The sequence below is a fragment of the Pieris rapae genome, chromosome 2, assembly GCF_905147795.1.
Source record: "Pieris rapae chromosome 2, ilPieRapa1.1, whole genome shotgun sequence".
Classification (NCBI taxonomy): domain Eukaryota; kingdom Metazoa; phylum Arthropoda; class Insecta; order Lepidoptera; family Pieridae; genus Pieris; species Pieris rapae.
The window spans coordinates 10731043-10749218 of NC_059510.1; the positions used below are offsets into that span (position 1 = coordinate 10731043).

Genomic DNA, 18176 nt, shown 5'->3' on the forward strand with positions numbered 1-18176 from the left:
CTTATAACAGTGTACAAACAAATAGGTCTACCTAAATAGAAATTTTGTTAATTATCTGTATTGCTCCCGTGAGTGGCGCTTTGCTAACCAAGTTGGCGCGCGGTGTGCGCGCGGTACATCCAAAAGTTTAGACGTAAGCCTCAGGTTTCTACTTGGTACCCATAGACCCAGTCTCTCCATTATATCCGGATTATGCACTCGACCCGTAAGTATCTTAAATAAATACATTGACACAGCTAGCTCTCTTCCGTGGCGTAGCTGGTCGTAACCCACCATACCCAGAACAAACAGGGTAGGGTTCATAAGCGGATATAAGGGATACACTCCATACAGTCTCTTGTAGAGGTAGCGAGTGAATTTATTTAGTACTCGCTCTAACATGAGACTGTATTTAGCCTCATATGGGGCCCACACCATTGCGTTGTACTCCAAGTGACTTCTCACTAGCGCGTTGTATATAGATTTTGATCGCACTGATGTTCTCGAAGCCACAAACTGTTCGTAATACGAACCCCAGATTTCTGTAGGCCTTTTTGCATATTTTATGTACATGGTGCGCAAAACCAAGATTCGTATCGACTATGAATTTGTTTGTAGTTCCCACGAGAATCTACGTGCGTGCTCCAAAATACCATATCTACCTACTACTGATATATAGGACACATCTTTTTTTTTAACATTAATGTGTTCATTAATTATGATATATATTTTAAAGATGTCATGTGGTACATGGTGTAATGTTTGCAGTTCCTAGTTATTAATATAAATAAAAAAGTTGGCGATTAAAAAAGAGCGGCGAAGAGTTTATTGCCAGTTCTTGTCGTCCGTTCTACGCCCTTTGATTTGATAACTGGCAGTAAATTCAAAATGAAAAGCATTTAAAATGTAATTCTTTATTGACGTTCATAAATGTACAATGTGTAGATATCTAACCTAAATGCATAAATGTTTCTGAATTTGAATTTGAATATTGCATATAATAAAAGATGTACTTGTATTTCATCTTTCAATTAATATTTATTTTAATACACTCAATATGGTTTTACTAAGTAATTTACATGTATTAACATTTAATAAGTCTTTGGCGCAGGGAACTACCCAGGACACGACTCCTATTTGAACAGTTTTAGGACGAGAGGGCCACCAGAATCACCCTGCATGAGATAATAACATTTAAAAGTTTTGATTTACAGGACTGTGTCATATTATAAAAGAATACTTATTGGCTTACAACAACAATAATCCAGAAGTTGTGGCGTTCGGTCTCAGATCAAAATTTGCTCATTTGTTTTCAAAGGTGTGTAGATGATCAGTCTTTTTTCCATCAGTATAAGAAATCACCTCACGATGTTTTTACTTCGCTATGATTGATATGAACTTATATTTAAAACCATTAAATAAATCCTGATTGTAACGTGAAACTATCATCTATTACAAATGTTGTAGTACATTTGATTACTTACATAGCATGCACCTTTGTGGTTCGGGCGCTTAGCGCAGAGTTGTCCGGCGTCTACGGGCACCAATTTCGGATAGGGCGGTTTTAGTTGTTTAGTGCAGTCGTCATTGCTTATTGTTACGTACTCCAACATTTGAAGATTGTTTGGTACAGTTTGGCGTCTCTGTAATAATGATGTTAAAATAATGACATCTCTCGTGAATATCCTTTTGTTACCTAATCAACTAACATAAATTAATATTACAAATAAAAATAAATAACCCTTAAATATATAATAAAATATTACTCTAAATATTTCATTAAAAGGAGTTAACCTTTAGGCAAAGGTTCCGAAGATACTAGCAGCGTTCCTTCTTTGTCCCGTGTAGCATAATATAAAATTGTCATACTCTTCTATTCTGTCTCCCATACGCCTAATTTCAGACAGTCCTATTATGTCATAATATTTGATGTTTGATAGGGATTCATGTAATTCAATTAAGCGATCGTATGTTGAGAGTGTTTTAACATTGTATGTCAGAATGTAAAATTTTCCTGAAGTTCTAGTCTTAGTTGTGTTAGTGTTAGTCTGGGTAGGTATTTTTGTTGCAAATTTTAGTTTTGTTGGCTAGTTCGATAGTTTGGAGGGTTGCGGTTGTGTTTCCCCACGGAGACCGCTGTCCGGCTTGGGGAAAGGTCTTTTTTGTTAATTGTTTGTATTTGTTCTTTGGTTTTATTTTTGTTTTGATTTCGGGGACCGCTGTGTACTAGTTGTTATTGGTTTGATGTTTCAGAAAAAGGTTTTGGTCTTGACCGTGTCATTTTTTCAAATGCATTGGTTCAATTTCCAATTTTCCAATTACAATAGCTAACAACCAATTAAAAGCCGCCCGCGCGGCCAAAAATAATAGCAGTAGCAATAAACAGACTAGGGTTAAAAACCACCTTCACCGGGGAAGGCGAAGACCTTTACTTCGTACTTGAGCTTCCTTCCTGCCCTTCAGGCGATTGACCCCCCCGCGACGGCCCAAGCCGAGGTTCGAGTCTCACAGGAGACACCCTTGCGCGAGTCGCGGAAACCCCACCCATTCAGGCTGAGCCAAGCTCGCCAAACAGCCCGTGCTGAGCTGTAAAAGCCCTTAAAGCCAACAGCTCGATTCCATTTTAAAAAAAAAAAACAATTTTTGTTCCTTACCTCTACCCCACCAAGTTCTTGATGAGGGTATTAGGGTATAATTCATCAAAGCTTCGTAGGGATTTGGCTGTGGTCAGGTTTGGATTAAGCGTAATTAAAAACGAAACGGAAAGCGCATACTTGCTGGGAGAGACTGTACGTTCCGGACAATTATTACCCATGCCGGAAACATAACCTTTTTGCTGTACGTTCGGCTCGCATTGTCCAGCGTCAAAAAGCACGCATTCCTCGGTTACTCTCCGCTGCCTGTGAGACAGATGCCAAATTCAAATGCTTTTTTTAAATTTTATTTTAGTATTTATGGCTAGACTACCCATAATGTAGAAACCATGTAATAAGTGTATTATGAACTGGCTTTCTTAATACATTAACACCGGTAAAATATTTGAAATATCAGTTTTAATATTATCTATACTAATATTATAAAGAGGAAAGGTTTGATTTTTTGTTTGTTTGTATGAATTGAATAGGCTCCGAAACTACTTGGCAGATTTGAAAAATTCTTTCACTGTTGGAAAGCTACATCATTCCTGAGTGACATAGGCTATATTTCATTTTCAAAAAAAATAGGCATCCTTACTAAAATTACGATAACATTAACATTTGTTTATTATTTGATACAATTCTAACAGATGGCGCTGAGTTAAAGGTAGTTTAGTTTAGGTCCGTGTCGTGGTACCAACGTTTCACATAAGTTCTCCTACGGTTTCCCTTGATTAATTTACTACTATGTAATATAACAAAAACCTTAGCCACAGCAACGCTTGGCCGAGTCTGCTAGTAGTTATATATATTATGTATTAGTTAATGATTAGAAGCGCAAACAAAATGTTAGCAATCATCCCACAGTCTTCTATTTTTAGCAAACTCATAAATTGTGTTATATATTAAATGATTAAAGCCAGTTGCTACTCCCTTTAAAATAATGTGTTTCATTTAACATAATTATATCTGAACAACAGCCACTGAATTCCTGCAAAGAACTTAAAACTCTAGTGCATCACATTAATTGTTCGTTTTTTTTTTAATTAAAAAAAATTGTCATTTGTTTTTCGTTAATTACATTTCTTTGACGTCATACATAACAATAAATAATTATTTCCAATACAATTGGGAAATTGAAATTAATGTTAGGTAAATGGAAATTTCAAATAATTTAGAAATACCTTGAAATTAAAAAAAACTCATTAGTCGATATGATACATTTTAAAATGAAATTATACATGCCTTAACTATATATCTATATAACTTAACACCGACATCGGCTGTCGAGCGACCCTTGGTAAAACCGAAATGATTATTCTGTAATAATTTGTTTACGTTAAAATGACTTACAAGTTGATTTAATATAGTTTTTTTCAAAGATTTTACTACAAGTAGGTAGTACAGAAATTGATCTAAAGTTACTGGGGTCGGACATACTACCTGCTTTAAATATTGGAATTACTTTACTATGTTTCATTAGATCGGGAAACTCGCCACTTTTAATGCAATTGTTGAAAATTATAGCTAGATGTGGGGCAATAACATCAATTATACTACTCATTATTTTTACAGAAATACCCCAAAGATCGGTAGTGTTCTTAATGTCAATGATTCTAAATATTCGAACTATATCGTCGGCACCAAAGGGTCGTAATGTAAAACTAACCTTGCATTCGTTAACATTGTCTTTAAGCAGCGATTCAGCGAGGGCGGGAGATGATTAAAGATACTTAGTTGTCGAAATTGGGGTTAAACTTTCCAATATGACCCGTCGATTTTTGAGGTTTTTTGGATGGGAGATGGGAGAGGGGATGGAGAAATACCCCCTGTGTCATCCCCAACCTGCGGAAACCCATAGTAACTGAGGAGATATTTAGGGGGTAAAATTTTAAGGTTATAATGGTAACAATTTAGAAATGTGCCGAATTTGATAATACTGATTATGTAAGTGTCTCTTTACCTTAAATGGAACACCTCCAAGTTATTTTTTCTGTCGGAGTTGCGTCTAAGTATTAATAAAGATTATTTAAACTTAAAAAAAATCGTACATTTTCCATTGGTTATTTTTTTTTCAATTTATCCCTAATGGGAAAGGCAAAGGACTTTAGCCATACAGATTCCATTGGTTATTAGAGACGTGACATTTTGCATCAAAATCGTTTTTTTAATTTGTCGATGGTTTTTTTTAGAATAAAAACTTGAATTTTATTCAAATATAATATAATGATATTATGATATAAATAATAGTTTTTTTTATATGTTTATTGATGATTTCAGAAACAGTTCTTAGAAAAAAAAATATTAATATACTTACCTAACTAACCGAACTAGATAATAATTCGGTTTTTGAACGGCTCCGGCGCTACGGAAAACGCAGCCCCTCCACCCATGCGTACCAAAGCACAGGCATTTCATGCCTGCCTGTTACAGCGGGTGGGGGCTGCTCTTCCTCCGCGCCTCCTCTAGGGGTAGGGCAGACAAGACCACGAGGATAGTGTTACTAAATAAAATGTTATTAAAAAAAATATTAATATACTAACCTAACGTAACTGAACTAGATAATAATTAAGTTTTTTGATTACAAATAATTAATTTGATCATAAGTTACAAATAATCTATGGTCCATATCGGAAAGTTTAGTAGTATCAAAACGTCAAATTTTTCGAACCCTTCACTAATCGATACGTGAAATGGTTGACGTTTGACATCTTTTAAATTCGATCCAATTAGGTATTACTAATGAAAGTAAAAATAAAACTAATTAAAAGAAGGTAATCATTTTTATATTGAAAACGAATTAATAAAATATTAATTACTACGACCAATATAAAAAACAGATATAGAGATCAGATATATCGACATTTATTATTATTTTTGTTAGATAATTATTATTTAAGCAAAGAACTAAAAATGTGATTAAGCAACCGTGTTTATGAAGATGTAATGTACATATCGGCGCAAATTTATATATTGTTACAAAAATATTAATAATGTTTGGGATTCATATTTTATATGATAGTCTGTAGTAATTTTATAGTCTTTATTATTTATGTTACAGCAATGGTGTTAGTGACAGCTGCCACTGTCATTATGATTTAATGACATCGAAGTCAAATCAGTTTAAAACCGTTTATATTACTAGTTCATTTAATTTGATTCAATGTTGCTAGATCTTATAATTAATGACTATTCAATGGTCGATAATAATTATGGCTCCATAGTCATAATTATTATTATGGAAAGTTATTTATCATAATTTTAAATATTAGAGACTTAATAACAAGGACTTTGTATACTATATCTGTTATGAATTATTACCAACATATCAAACACCTGCAACATTGGCGATTAATGAAATTATTATTTATGGGACCTTCCACTATTCAACATTCAAAGTTGATGAACAAGCCACTTCCCAATGAGGAAAAATAATTTGCAGCTGATGACCCCATCTAAAGCCTAGTTGCGTTTGATACAGGAAAAAAATCCTTCCTGTATTAACACCGTTAACTGTGTTTTCGACAGGAAAGAACTTTTGTTTTGTTGTTAAATTCAGAATAATGTCATAATAAATCTGAATCTCTTTTAAATTACGTCCTTGATCTAGCTCTCATTCCCCCAGTTATATATATATATATATAACAGGGATATATATATATATATCCCAAAATATAAAAAGGTATTTTCTTTAAATAATTTCACTTCATGGTAAACGCTTCCTTAGTCAAAGACAATTCCTATATAAATGGAATATATTTTTAACACATGCAATTTAGAGACATGTCTTTAATTAACTATCTACTAGTCGGTGTACTTTTCTGCGGCGTTTTCGGTAAGTTTCACCTTATAGATATAATATATTTATAGGAACCAGATAGAACAAGAAGTGATAATTAAATATAAAATCTCGCAAAACAATTACTCTGTGTCCACGTTTCTTACAAAAAGAATAAACTCGCCTATCATCAGTCGTTTCAGGTATATTACTCTTTTTAGGGCACTTATCCCTAAAATGACCTCTTTCGCCCCAGATAAAACCCCTTTTATCTGGTTTACTCGAACTACCAAAATTACGCTCTACGCATCTATTTTGACGCGAATGTGAACGAGCTCCTGCTACGACGCAAATATGTACGCACTTCATCACGACTTGAACACTGCCTATTATTACGCACAGATCCCTTTTCACGGCTCAACCCTCAATATCAGTGCGAGTCGGCAGCATTCTAATTGACAGTTCACGGGAAGCACGTGGCATCCTATTCTAAAATTAACGGTTTAAAATTATTGTTTTTAATTTATTGAAATGACATTCATCACCTTAATAATGTACCCTCTAATTGAAAAGAAATGTGAAAATATCTTGGATTATACATTTACAATAACTTAATGGACACGCACATAAATCATTAAATAACTAAATTATCTTCTCTAAGAGGTTCCCGTAGGCACATAGTTCAGCGCCTTCCTCGTAAAGTCCGTCTTCTTATTTATAATTCTTTGGAAAAATCACACCTTCTTCAGTTGCGGCTCCCCAAATAAGGTATATTTGGGGAGCCGCAACTAAAACTAACATTTCACATCTTCAAATTGCTGAAAATAAAGTAATTAAATTGCTTTTTCATTACCCATTCTCTATGTCTGTCTATTATGAGAATAAATGTCTTTAAACCAAACGGTTGTTTACCCGTTTACAAGGCTTTTTTGTGAGCGAAATCGGATCCCACTTCTGATTTGAAAGATTTGTCTTCCCCCGGCATAACAACTAAATTTTATCATTATTTGTAAAGCCGCAGAACTGAAAACCTTTAAGGACTCAGAAGTTGATTCTGGCGACGCGTCCGGTCGAGTCGTGGGTGGTTCAGATGCGCCAGACGGTGCCCTTCCCTACCAAATATCTCTGCAGCTAACGAAGCACGACTTCGCTCATGACTGTGGCGGTGCCATAATTGCTGACAGATGGGTCCTCACTGCCGCGCATTGTCTGACTGAGTAAGTAGCATTTTATTTACTTTTATGGTAAGCCCTTGATTTTTATTCAATCGCTTGAGTACCAAAATAGTCTTCCCATGCAATAGTTATATCGTTCTTGGGTACGACATATCATTTTTCTACTATTTGCCATAAGAAAAACAATTTTTTCAGTCATATTTATTAATACTTGCTAATTTTAACAGATTTATATACATTCACTGATACAATCAAAAAGTGAGGTTAACCTCAAATAAATATTAAAATCATGCTCATACGTGTTGAATTTATAAAACGAAATGTATAATCACTATCACTTTTCTTGTAAATTCACTTAAAGTTGAACAAGTCTTTTTATTTTATCACTTTCAAATTAATATATTGTTATTCTTATTTCAAACCAAACTTCAAAACTAATATATTGTTGTTATTATTATCATATATTACATTATATTCTTTACGTCACTATACTAAACTTCGATAAAAAAAGTAACATGGCGCGTAACCGAAAAACGTGACGTTTTCTTACAAAATTTCTCCCATACGTCGATAAAGAAGTTACACTTCAAAAATTTTTCAGTATATCTCCAAGTGACATAGTCATTATGGCGGGATCCAACTTACTCAGTAAGGGAGGCACTAGATATAAAATTGACAAAATCTTAGTCCATCCAAAATACACCTTCGAACCAAATAAGAATGATATTGCTCTATTGAAAACTGCTGAGAAGATTAAATTTACAGACAAAGTTAAACCTATCGAAATAGCAACCGAGGACCCCGAACCAGGAGAAAAGTGTAAATTAGCTGGATGGGGATACACTACCGTAAGTAAATCGTTGAAGCGGTCATGACTGTAAAGAGGCATCCAAAATTATTTCAAACATTTAAAGAAACTTCCTTGCATATTCCGAGGGATCCAACTCGGCTGCGGGTGCCTGCATGTTGCACCACGTTATATTCTAAAAATTGCTACGCCATGGCCGTAAGAATATTTAATCACCTTCCTAACATTCTGCGGTGCGAGAAAGTTGATGATCTTTCATCGGCCATCGTAGAAGAATATTTATCTAGCATGCTTCTGATTCTCAGTTTTCAATTCTTGGAATTGAAAACTGAGACGGTTTGCAAGTATTGTAATGTTTCTGATTTAAATATAAAGTGACATTTTCATATTTTAAGTTAACATTTGCAATTTTAAACCAAAGGCAAGTTAAGTTCATTTTGGAGTTATGTGTTTAGCACTTCTAATGTTAGCTTAGTGTATTTTATAATTATAATATTATAAGTTCTTATTTTTTTAGTTAATCTTTACATTATGAGTATGTGTAGAATATGAATCAACACTTAATTTATTATACAAAAACAGTTTTATGAGTAGGATTATGTTTTACACTTTAGCAGACTGCCTTTAGGTTCTTAATATATAGGAGAGTCTCTATTATCTGTTTCTCAAGACTAGTGAGTGATGCTGCAAAACTTCATACTCGTTGCCAGAATTATCAAATGTATTTAATTCCTGTAGATATCACGTTGATCTAGAGGTGAATCATTTTGTTGAAACAGCAAAAACATTTTTATGTGAAAGGTGAATTACGAAGGCCATTGCCGAAGGTTAAAAAAAGCCAAATATTTTAAACTAATTTATTTAGAAATAAAATTACAATAAAAATTAAGGCTAAAGAACCTAAAGTAAGGAAACTGAAGAAGATGACGAAGAGGCTACAATTGCTGATACCACGTAATGTGCGGCACGTATGATTAAAGAATCTTCGAAAAGAAAAGAAAAGACGAATAGAAAAAAATTCGCAATATATAAAGATATGGTATAGGGCTACGTAACAGGTGTTTGTAGTATTTATTACTGATAACTATCTAGTTTTACTTACCTACTTGAATGCTAAACACACACACAATGTGTTTAGTAGGTACTTGCACGAGTAAGTTCTCAGTGTATTAATATAAAATCACTTTACAGCAAAACAGGAAGAACCTTCCTGACAAATTACAAATGTTGGACGTGAAAATTATATCGGAAAAAGCATGTAAATTTAATTTTAATTTGCGACAATTTGAAAATACATACCCTATTACTCCTAACCACATCTGCACTTTTAATAAGGTCAAAGAAGGTGCTTGTCAAGTAAGTAATTGTTAATGTCTTCTTTACTTTTCTTAATAGTTGCACTGCAGTAGAAGGGGATTTTAGTAATTTGTTGCCTATGTCAAAGAAAGTCTGTCCGACCTTAATTTGCACACTTTAACCGAAGATTGTAGTGAATTTTAATTTACACTACAACATTACTTGTAAGGAAATCGTTGTATCCATAATAAGGCTCCAATAACGTATTCAAATCGAATTTGTAAGCATTACCCAACGATAAAAAAATAAACAAGTAAAACTAGGTATTTTTTTACTTGTTTATTTTATTTTCATATTTAAAAAACTGAATACAGTTTTTTTGCACTAGTGAGGTAACTAAACATGATTTCAGGGTGATTCTGGTGCATCATTAGTGTGCAACAATAAATCTAGTGGTGTTTTCTCCTGGAACATTCCGTGTGCTAAAGCCCGACCTGATATCTATACGAGAACCAGCAAATATGCCACTTGGATTAAGAACACCATGGAAGCCAATACGTCATAACTGATTGCAGATGGCAGTGAAGACCTTACATTGAATACTTGGGTTTTCTTGAATTAATAAAACAAATAAAGTTCAAATGGCTACGTTTTTTTTACATCCATACACATAGCGGTTCGTTTGGAAAAAGCGAAAACCTTCGATCGGGTGTGGCATAAAACGCTTCTCTCGAAGCCTCGAGAAATAATGTGACTAGATTTTATGTTTAAAGAACTTTATTTCTAATTACAAAAATAAATATTTTATTTAAATGAGAAACTTAATATTATGTATGATGTGATGTATCTTTATATACGAGCGAGATACACGTCGCCATTAGCTGTTTCAATTTTAGTTAACTGTTTTCACTCTACATGCATCTTTACTGCCTTTTTGAATTTGTCAAACACACCAAAATTGCGAATTTTAGATGGTAATTGATTAAATATTGTGTTTAAATAATACGGTGTGAAATTGCACACCCTCATACCTAATAGATTTCTTCAAATAATTTGTACGCGGCTTCGGCAAGATAAGCAAACTCGCTCGACGAGTAATGCATTTGGTTGTGTATTTGATTTTTTTAAATGATAAGCTACTGTGGAGAGAATTATTTTAATGTTTAATTAAGAATACGGGTATTATGACGATTAAATAACTATATGTTTATAGTTTTTTTGGTTTCTTGGTAGATTTTATTAGTCTGAGTTAAAAAATTGTATCTAAATAATGCGTTTTTAATTTATTTTGTAGTGTGTGTAAGTTAGAAATTTTGTTTTTGCAGGCTGTACCCCATATTTCAATTAGATATATGAAATGTGGCTTGACGAAACAATTATAAATTAATTGACTATCGAACTACTCGAAACCATAGCAGCGGCATAAGCAGGGACAGCACAAGTGACCTGGGGGTCTAGCCATATTGGCGTCGAAAAGTTTTCGACTTACACTACCGTTTTTGCGTAATTGTTTTGTCGAAAACGCTTCGTTCGTAGCCAAGCGGCATGTCAATACACTACCGCAAAGTCGACAGCGTTGTTCCGAGCTACTGTTCGTAGCACCTTGTTCCGTCATATTGTCTCTGGATGAAATGTATTTCTAAATTCTAATGTTACTTTAATAAACCTAATAAAAGTAAATACTTTACCATATTATGGTAAATTTGAAATGAAAAGCTGAAAAATGGACTTAAGTATGTCAGCAAGATCGAATTAATTTTCGATGTACGTAGACGTTATGAAAAGATGTGACATAACATTATTATGTTATGTCACATCTTTCCATTTTATATTCATTTAAATTCATAACATATGAATTTAAATGGTGTATTAAAATTAAGGTTTCTTTTATTTTCTCTCAGAAATTTAAAGTTATGACTAAATAAAATATTTTGGACCTGCATAATCGCGGTATACATATACTTTATATTTTTAGGATTTGGTCTCACAACAACTAATCTGCAAAATGAAGAAGCAACATATTTAGTTATTGCTATAAATCAAAAATAGAAATAGTACTGCGGTCTCTATAAAACTGAACTTATTAAGATAAAAAATGAAGAATCATAGTTTAAGTAACTGTTTTCTGATCTTGAGGTAAAATAACTTAAAATCAACCACAATTTCTTACTCCACTCCTCTTATTTTTACATTAATTATAAAATACTTCTTCACTAACGGTATAATTGTACCAAGTAGTTGTACATGTCTATGTTTAAAACATATCAAATAGATTTTTAATGATTACAGGTACAGTTAAACTGTCATTTTCATATATAGCACTATCCACATACACCGATCCGATCATGACATATAATACATGACCCCATATTATAATGGCTCATAGTTAAAACGATTATTTAAACTTACTATAGTGATCTTACATGTACCATTAAAATTTTCACTTAACTTGTTAATTATAAGTCAAATTTGTTCTTACTTCCTAAACTAAAACCCACCGTTGTCCTTAGGCGCAATTTCGCTGCGAATGCACGAATTATCTACTTATTGACGCGGCCGAAATTGACTTTAACCCAGGTATTTCGACTATGAATTTGTGTGTTGTTCCCACGAGAATCTACGTGCGTGCTTCAATTTCTGCCATATCCACCTACTACTGATATATAGGACACATATATGTTTTTTTATATTAACATTAATTAACTATTAATTACATAAAGATGTCATGTGGAATATGGTGTAATGTTTGCAGTTCCTAGTTGTTAATATAAATAAAAAAGTTGGCGATTAAAAAAGAGCGGCGAAGAGTTTATTGCCAGTTCTTCTCGTCCGTTCTACGCCCTTTGATTTGATAACTGGCAGTAAATGCAAAATGGAAAGCATTTAAAATGTAATTCTTTATTGACGTTCATAAATGTACAATGTGTAGATATCTAACCTAAATGAATAAATGTTTCTGAATTTGAATTTGAATATTGCATATAATAAAAGATACTTGTATTCATTTTTCAATCAATATTTATTTTAATACACTCAATATGGTTTTACTAAGTAATTTATTTAATATTGCTCTGTATCCAATCGTAGTAACCATGGACTGAAGCAAATACATCAGGATAGTCTTTGGCGCAGGGAACTACCCAGGACACGACTCCTATTTGAACAATTTTGTTCTTCTTGACCTGAATGACGAGAGGACCACCAGAATCACCCTGCATGAGAAATAATTACATTTAAAAGTTTTTATTTACAGGAATGTGTCATATTCTTAATGTATAATTATTGGCTTACAACAACAATAATCCAGAAGTGTGTGATTGTGGCGTTCGGTCTCAGATCAAAATTTGCTCATTTATTTTCAAAGGTGTGTAGATGATCAGTCTTTTTTCCATCAGTATAAGAAATCATAATTCCCTCACGATGTTTTTATTTCGCTATGATTGATGTGAACTTATATTTAAAACCATTAAATAAATCCTGATTGTAACGTGAAACTATCATCTATTACAAATGTTGCAGTACATTTGATTACTTACATAGCATGCACCTTTGTGGTTCGGGCGCTTAGCGCAGAGTTGTCCGGCGTCAACGGGCACCAATTTCGGGTAAGGCGAGCGTTTTAATTGTTTAGTGCAGTCGTCATTGCTTATTGTTACGTACTCCAACATTTGAAGATTGTTTGGTACAGTTTTATGTCTCTGTAATAATGATGTTAAAATAATGACACCTCTCGCTAATGTCCTTTTGTTTCCAAATATATATAACAAACAATAATATTTAACCCTTAAATATATAATAAAATATTACTCTAAATATTTCATTAAAAGGAGTAAACCTTTAGGCAAGGTTCCGAAGATACTGGGAGCTTTCCTTCTTTGAGTAGATAGGGCAGCGACGCTGGAAATTTTACGAATCTTTGGTGATTCCAAAAGGAGCAGCAACGGAGCACAAGCGTAAACTTTGGGATGTCATAATGTGGACTAATTTCAAGGAGACGGTTAGCAGAATTTAAAGGGAATTATCGTTAACTATACATTTGGAGCAAAATTATTAAATATATGTTTTACGAAATTTAAATTTAAGTCACAGTTATTTATAAAAAAATATTTTTGGTAAAAAAAGGCCTGAGAACACAGTATCCACATCATCTCCTAGGATTTGAATTTTCGTCCAAATACCATAGGTTGAATCAGAATTTAAACAACAAACTGATAATTGCATTGCAAGAGTTTCACCATTAGTACCGTTACTGAAAAGAATGTGTCTGTCAGTGGTATAGGGTATAGAATAGAATCTTTATTTATTTACCGAATCGAAAACACGAAAACACATTTTTAACGTCGATTTTGAGCAACATGTCAGGCTGTCCGTAAGTTAAGAAATGGACGGCAGCCTCACACGCTTCTTTTACACCAAAGCCTAACTGCACAGGTTCAAATTCCGAATTTAATTATGGTAAAATATGATGAACAGAAATTTAAGGGCACACGTTGTAGTGTTAATCCAACAGTAATTGGTCTCACCCCTACGTCATTTTTAGTGAGGGAAATGAGGTTCGCGCCGACAAGAAGAAGTTATTACGTAAAGTTGAATAATTTAGTGATCTAATTAAAAAGTTGGTCGCGTGCATCAACCACAGAATTATTGAGAGGTGAGATTTTATCCAAACCTGTAGCTGAACCTAGTTTAAAATATAAAATGGGACCCGTAGCATCTTTCTTTTGAAATTAAAATATGAATTTTGATATGAAAGATTTTAATTCTTAAGGCCTAAATGGTGCCAGGGGTATCTGAGGTGTGATAGAAGTCGTTGGAGATAAAAAAACTAGCGGAATATTTAAGATCTTCGAAGATAAATTTGCTTTATCAGTTTTTATTATATGTCGTGTGCTGTATGAAAATGAAAGTAGGTTCTGCCAGTGTTGAGTACAATCACACACAGATTCAGACGTAGGCACTCTCTTCAACTATTACACTGCATTCATTCGTTTCATAGCAACTAACATTACATTATTTTGCTTTTCTTCTACTATTGTACGCGAGATTTTTAATTTAGAGCAAAAATTAAATTCTCTATATTTAAAGCACCCCGTGGAACCAGGAACACTGATAAATTTCTTAAAACATTTAGTTAATCTAATATAATAATTTACTCACAAGGTTGTCATATCCCCAGCCAGTAAAGAGACATTTCTTTCCAATGGGTGCCATTTCTTTTAAAAACTCAATGGGTTGAACCTTATCGTTGTATTTGAATTTGCCTTCGATCTGTATGAGACCTATGTCATTCTTTACAACCGGCTTAGAATACTTCGCATGAGGGATCAATTTCTTAATCTGGTATCGGTCGCCGCCTTTATTGATCGTATGACTGCCAACGACTACTGACATATCGTTCTTGTTTTTCCTAAAAATAAATAAAAAAATTAAATCAATAAAGTATCATTAAAGTTCATTATGACTCATTAAAATAAATTTGTTGAATAAAGTCCCGTATGTCAGTAATTATTAATAATGGAGGTAATTAGGGATGGAAAACTTTTGACAAATAATATACCTACTCACTTAAAAACGCAATGAGCGGCTGTTAACACATACTCTTCGTTTATAATAGACCCTCCGCAACTATGCCATTCTTGGTGTCTTCTATGACCACGAATTGAAACTTGGTAGTTAGCCATGCCTGGAGAGGCATCTTTGCCACCTATAATTCGACTGTCTCCATCTATAGCTTCCGAAACGTTCCCTTCGCCTGTAAACGTTGTTTATTTTATTCCGCTACATTTTCATGCTTAATATACTATGCCCGGGGTACGGTATAACAATTATTATATTGCCCAAACCAAAGAAGGAAGGAATTCATTGAATTCAAAGGACGGTCCAGATGGTGCGAAATAAAATAATTTTCATAAAGATTAAAATTATTTGGAAACAGTCACATCATCAGTTAAAAAATTATAAGAATATTAATAATAATAATTATTAATTAATAATAATTATTAATATATATTAATACATAATTCAGCTCTTATGTATTTGAATCTTATTTGCCGTTCGAGCGTGTTTGTATTCTTCATAAGACTACACAGAACTGGGTCTAATATAATTAAACAAAACTTATCTTACCAAGGAGTCCTTGGGACAGAAGAAGTAATATTCCAAAATGGAAAAACATTTTCCTTGCAGTGGCTTCCTTGCTTTGAAATTTCTCATTTTCTACTTTATATTTATACTAGAAAATATACATAATTTAATGGAAAATTATGTAAAAGACGGAAATTATTTAAAGAAAACTTAATTAGTATTGGTGCTGAATGATATTGCTAATTATTATTGTTTTGTATGAATATTACCAATGAAATAACGTTGAGTAATTTGTTACTCAACGTTATTTCATGCATTTTACGCCACCTTCAGCCATTCTTTTACGGGGAGATGAGTGATGAGTCTTTTACTTGATGATTTCCTTTGTATGTACGTGCCATTTTGATCACTTATAAGCATGACGATTTCCTAAGTCGTTGGAGTTACACCCCGAAAGCATAGCCAGACGTAGGTACTCTCTTCGACTGTTAAATTGTATAGCAATTAACATTCTATTAATTCGCTCATATTCTATTGTTATAAGTAAGTGATGAATATAAAGTAAGACAAAAATCTTCTATTATTTTAAGCACCCGATGACCTAGGATCCGTACAATGCATTTGATACATAACATAAAAAAGTACTCCAATAAGATACATTCAAGACATTCTGGGCTATTGAAAAATTGCGATAGATTCTTGCCACAATTGTAAATAATAATAGTATTAATGTACAATATTGTTATGATAGGTATAATTCTACAAATACATAAATCTTAATCTTTTAATAATAATTCACATAAAAACTACTGTACTGATTAACATAAAATTTGAAGGGTCATAGTTAGAGTTACTGTTTTCTGTTCTTGAGGTAAAATAACTTAATCAACCACTATTTCATACTCCCTTATTCACAAAATACTTCATCCCTCATTATCAAATTCACATAATATAACACTTGAATTAATTAAAAGCTAAGGCCTAAGACTCTATTACAACTTGCCCATTGGTGGTTTCTGTTGATACTTTTAGTTGTTTTATTATCTCCCCTGTTTCTGAAAAGAAAATTATTTATTTTGTAAGTATCTTTGATCTTTCAAATAATAAACTGACAAAACTGTGTATGATAGCTTCAAGGTTTATACAGTTAGTAACTTTAATATTTACTCTAGATTATTCTTAAAATTCTTTTTATTAAGTAGTACTTAAGTAGGACTTTTTAATAAGTCCAATCCTAAACCTATGTTTTTGTTTCGAGTCTGTTGTGTCTACCTGCATTTTTGTTATTGTATTTGTTTTTGAATTTTTGTATAGGTACCTTCTGTGCGTTCTAGTAATAATTATTTAGTCTCTTGTAATGTTTTTTTTTCTCAGTAAGCGAATTTTTTTTTTATTCCTATGAGAAATAAAGTTATTCTAACCGTATATTTTGTTTAAATAAAAAAATAAACTTTATTTGTAAATTTGCTGCTTATTGTCAATTAAAGTTTAAAAAAAACCAAACAATGTCAGTAAATTTAACCCTGAGGGACTTTAATTCTAAACAAAAACTGGAAGGATAGGGAGAGGAAATATAAGCTTATTTAAAGAAAACACTTTATTCACGGATTAAAGTTAGTACCTGGATGGCCGATTTCATAAATTGTGTTTTTTGGAAATTATATTTAAGTACGAATTACATACTAATAAAATGATGAAATATGAACAGTATAGAATATATATGCTGAATTGCTTTAGTGTTGTTGTGTCGTTAAAGCAATTTAAACATCGCCCCCGAAACGCCCCGTATACTAAATTTCATGAAAATCGTTGGAGCCGATCCCGAGATTCCAATTATAAAAAGCTACTACTACTAGCAATTCTTGTATATATATATATATATACAATTGCTCGTTTAAAGATATAAGATGTATTATTGTAAACTTATAATTATTTAAATATAATTTAAATTTAACCGACATTTCGCGTGCTTTACAGCGTGCGTGTTCACGGTGACTGAACACAAAGGTGTTAAGCTGTCTTGACGAGACCCACAGACCGTGTTAGTCAATCGATCTCCTATCTGCATCCCAATAACCAAACCATACGAAGACAATCCATTTTATGCGACGGACATAATGAAATCTCTTCCCTCTTTACACTCATATTTGATAATAATCAATATAAACCAAAAAAGTTAATAAAACCGTACATTAATAATATTAAAATATACATTTGTTTATTTATCCCACATTATTCTATCTTAATTAGTTACTACTAATTCGATTTATCCTACATAAAAACATTAAAAAATAAAAAATACAACTTATATGCCTAAATCTTATAACAGTGTACAAACAAATAGGTCTACCTAAATAGAAATTTTGTTAATTATCTGTATTGCTCCCGTGAGTGGCGCTTTGCTAACCAAGTTGGAATGT

General features: G+C 32.8%; 2 protein-coding genes across 2 annotated transcripts; one reads left to right on the forward strand and one right to left on the reverse strand.

Annotated features, from left to right (window-relative positions):
• The first annotated feature begins 6398 nt into the window (after positions 1-6398).
• LOC110999628 (chymotrypsin-2-like) lies at positions 6399-10308 on the forward strand. Its single transcript, XM_045631530.1, has 5 exons — positions 6399-6450; positions 7409-7610; positions 8170-8416; positions 9568-9732; positions 10085-10308. The coding sequence occupies exons 1-5, from the start codon at positions 6399-6401 to the stop codon at positions 10235-10237; spliced, it is 819 nt and encodes a 272-aa protein (XP_045487486.1). The 3' UTR covers positions 10238-10308.
• Positions 10309-12728: 2420 nt separating this feature from the next.
• On the reverse strand, positions 12729-15863 carry LOC110999623 (chymotrypsin-2-like). Its single transcript, XM_045631438.1, has 5 exons — positions 15799-15863; positions 15238-15424; positions 14830-15079; positions 13209-13370; positions 12729-12884 (listed from the first exon to the last, which is right to left on the reverse strand). The coding sequence occupies exons 1-5, from the start codon at positions 15845-15847 to the stop codon at positions 12729-12731; spliced, it is 804 nt and encodes a 267-aa protein (XP_045487394.1). The 5' UTR covers positions 15848-15863.
• Between the last annotated feature and the right edge of the window lie 2313 nt (positions 15864-18176).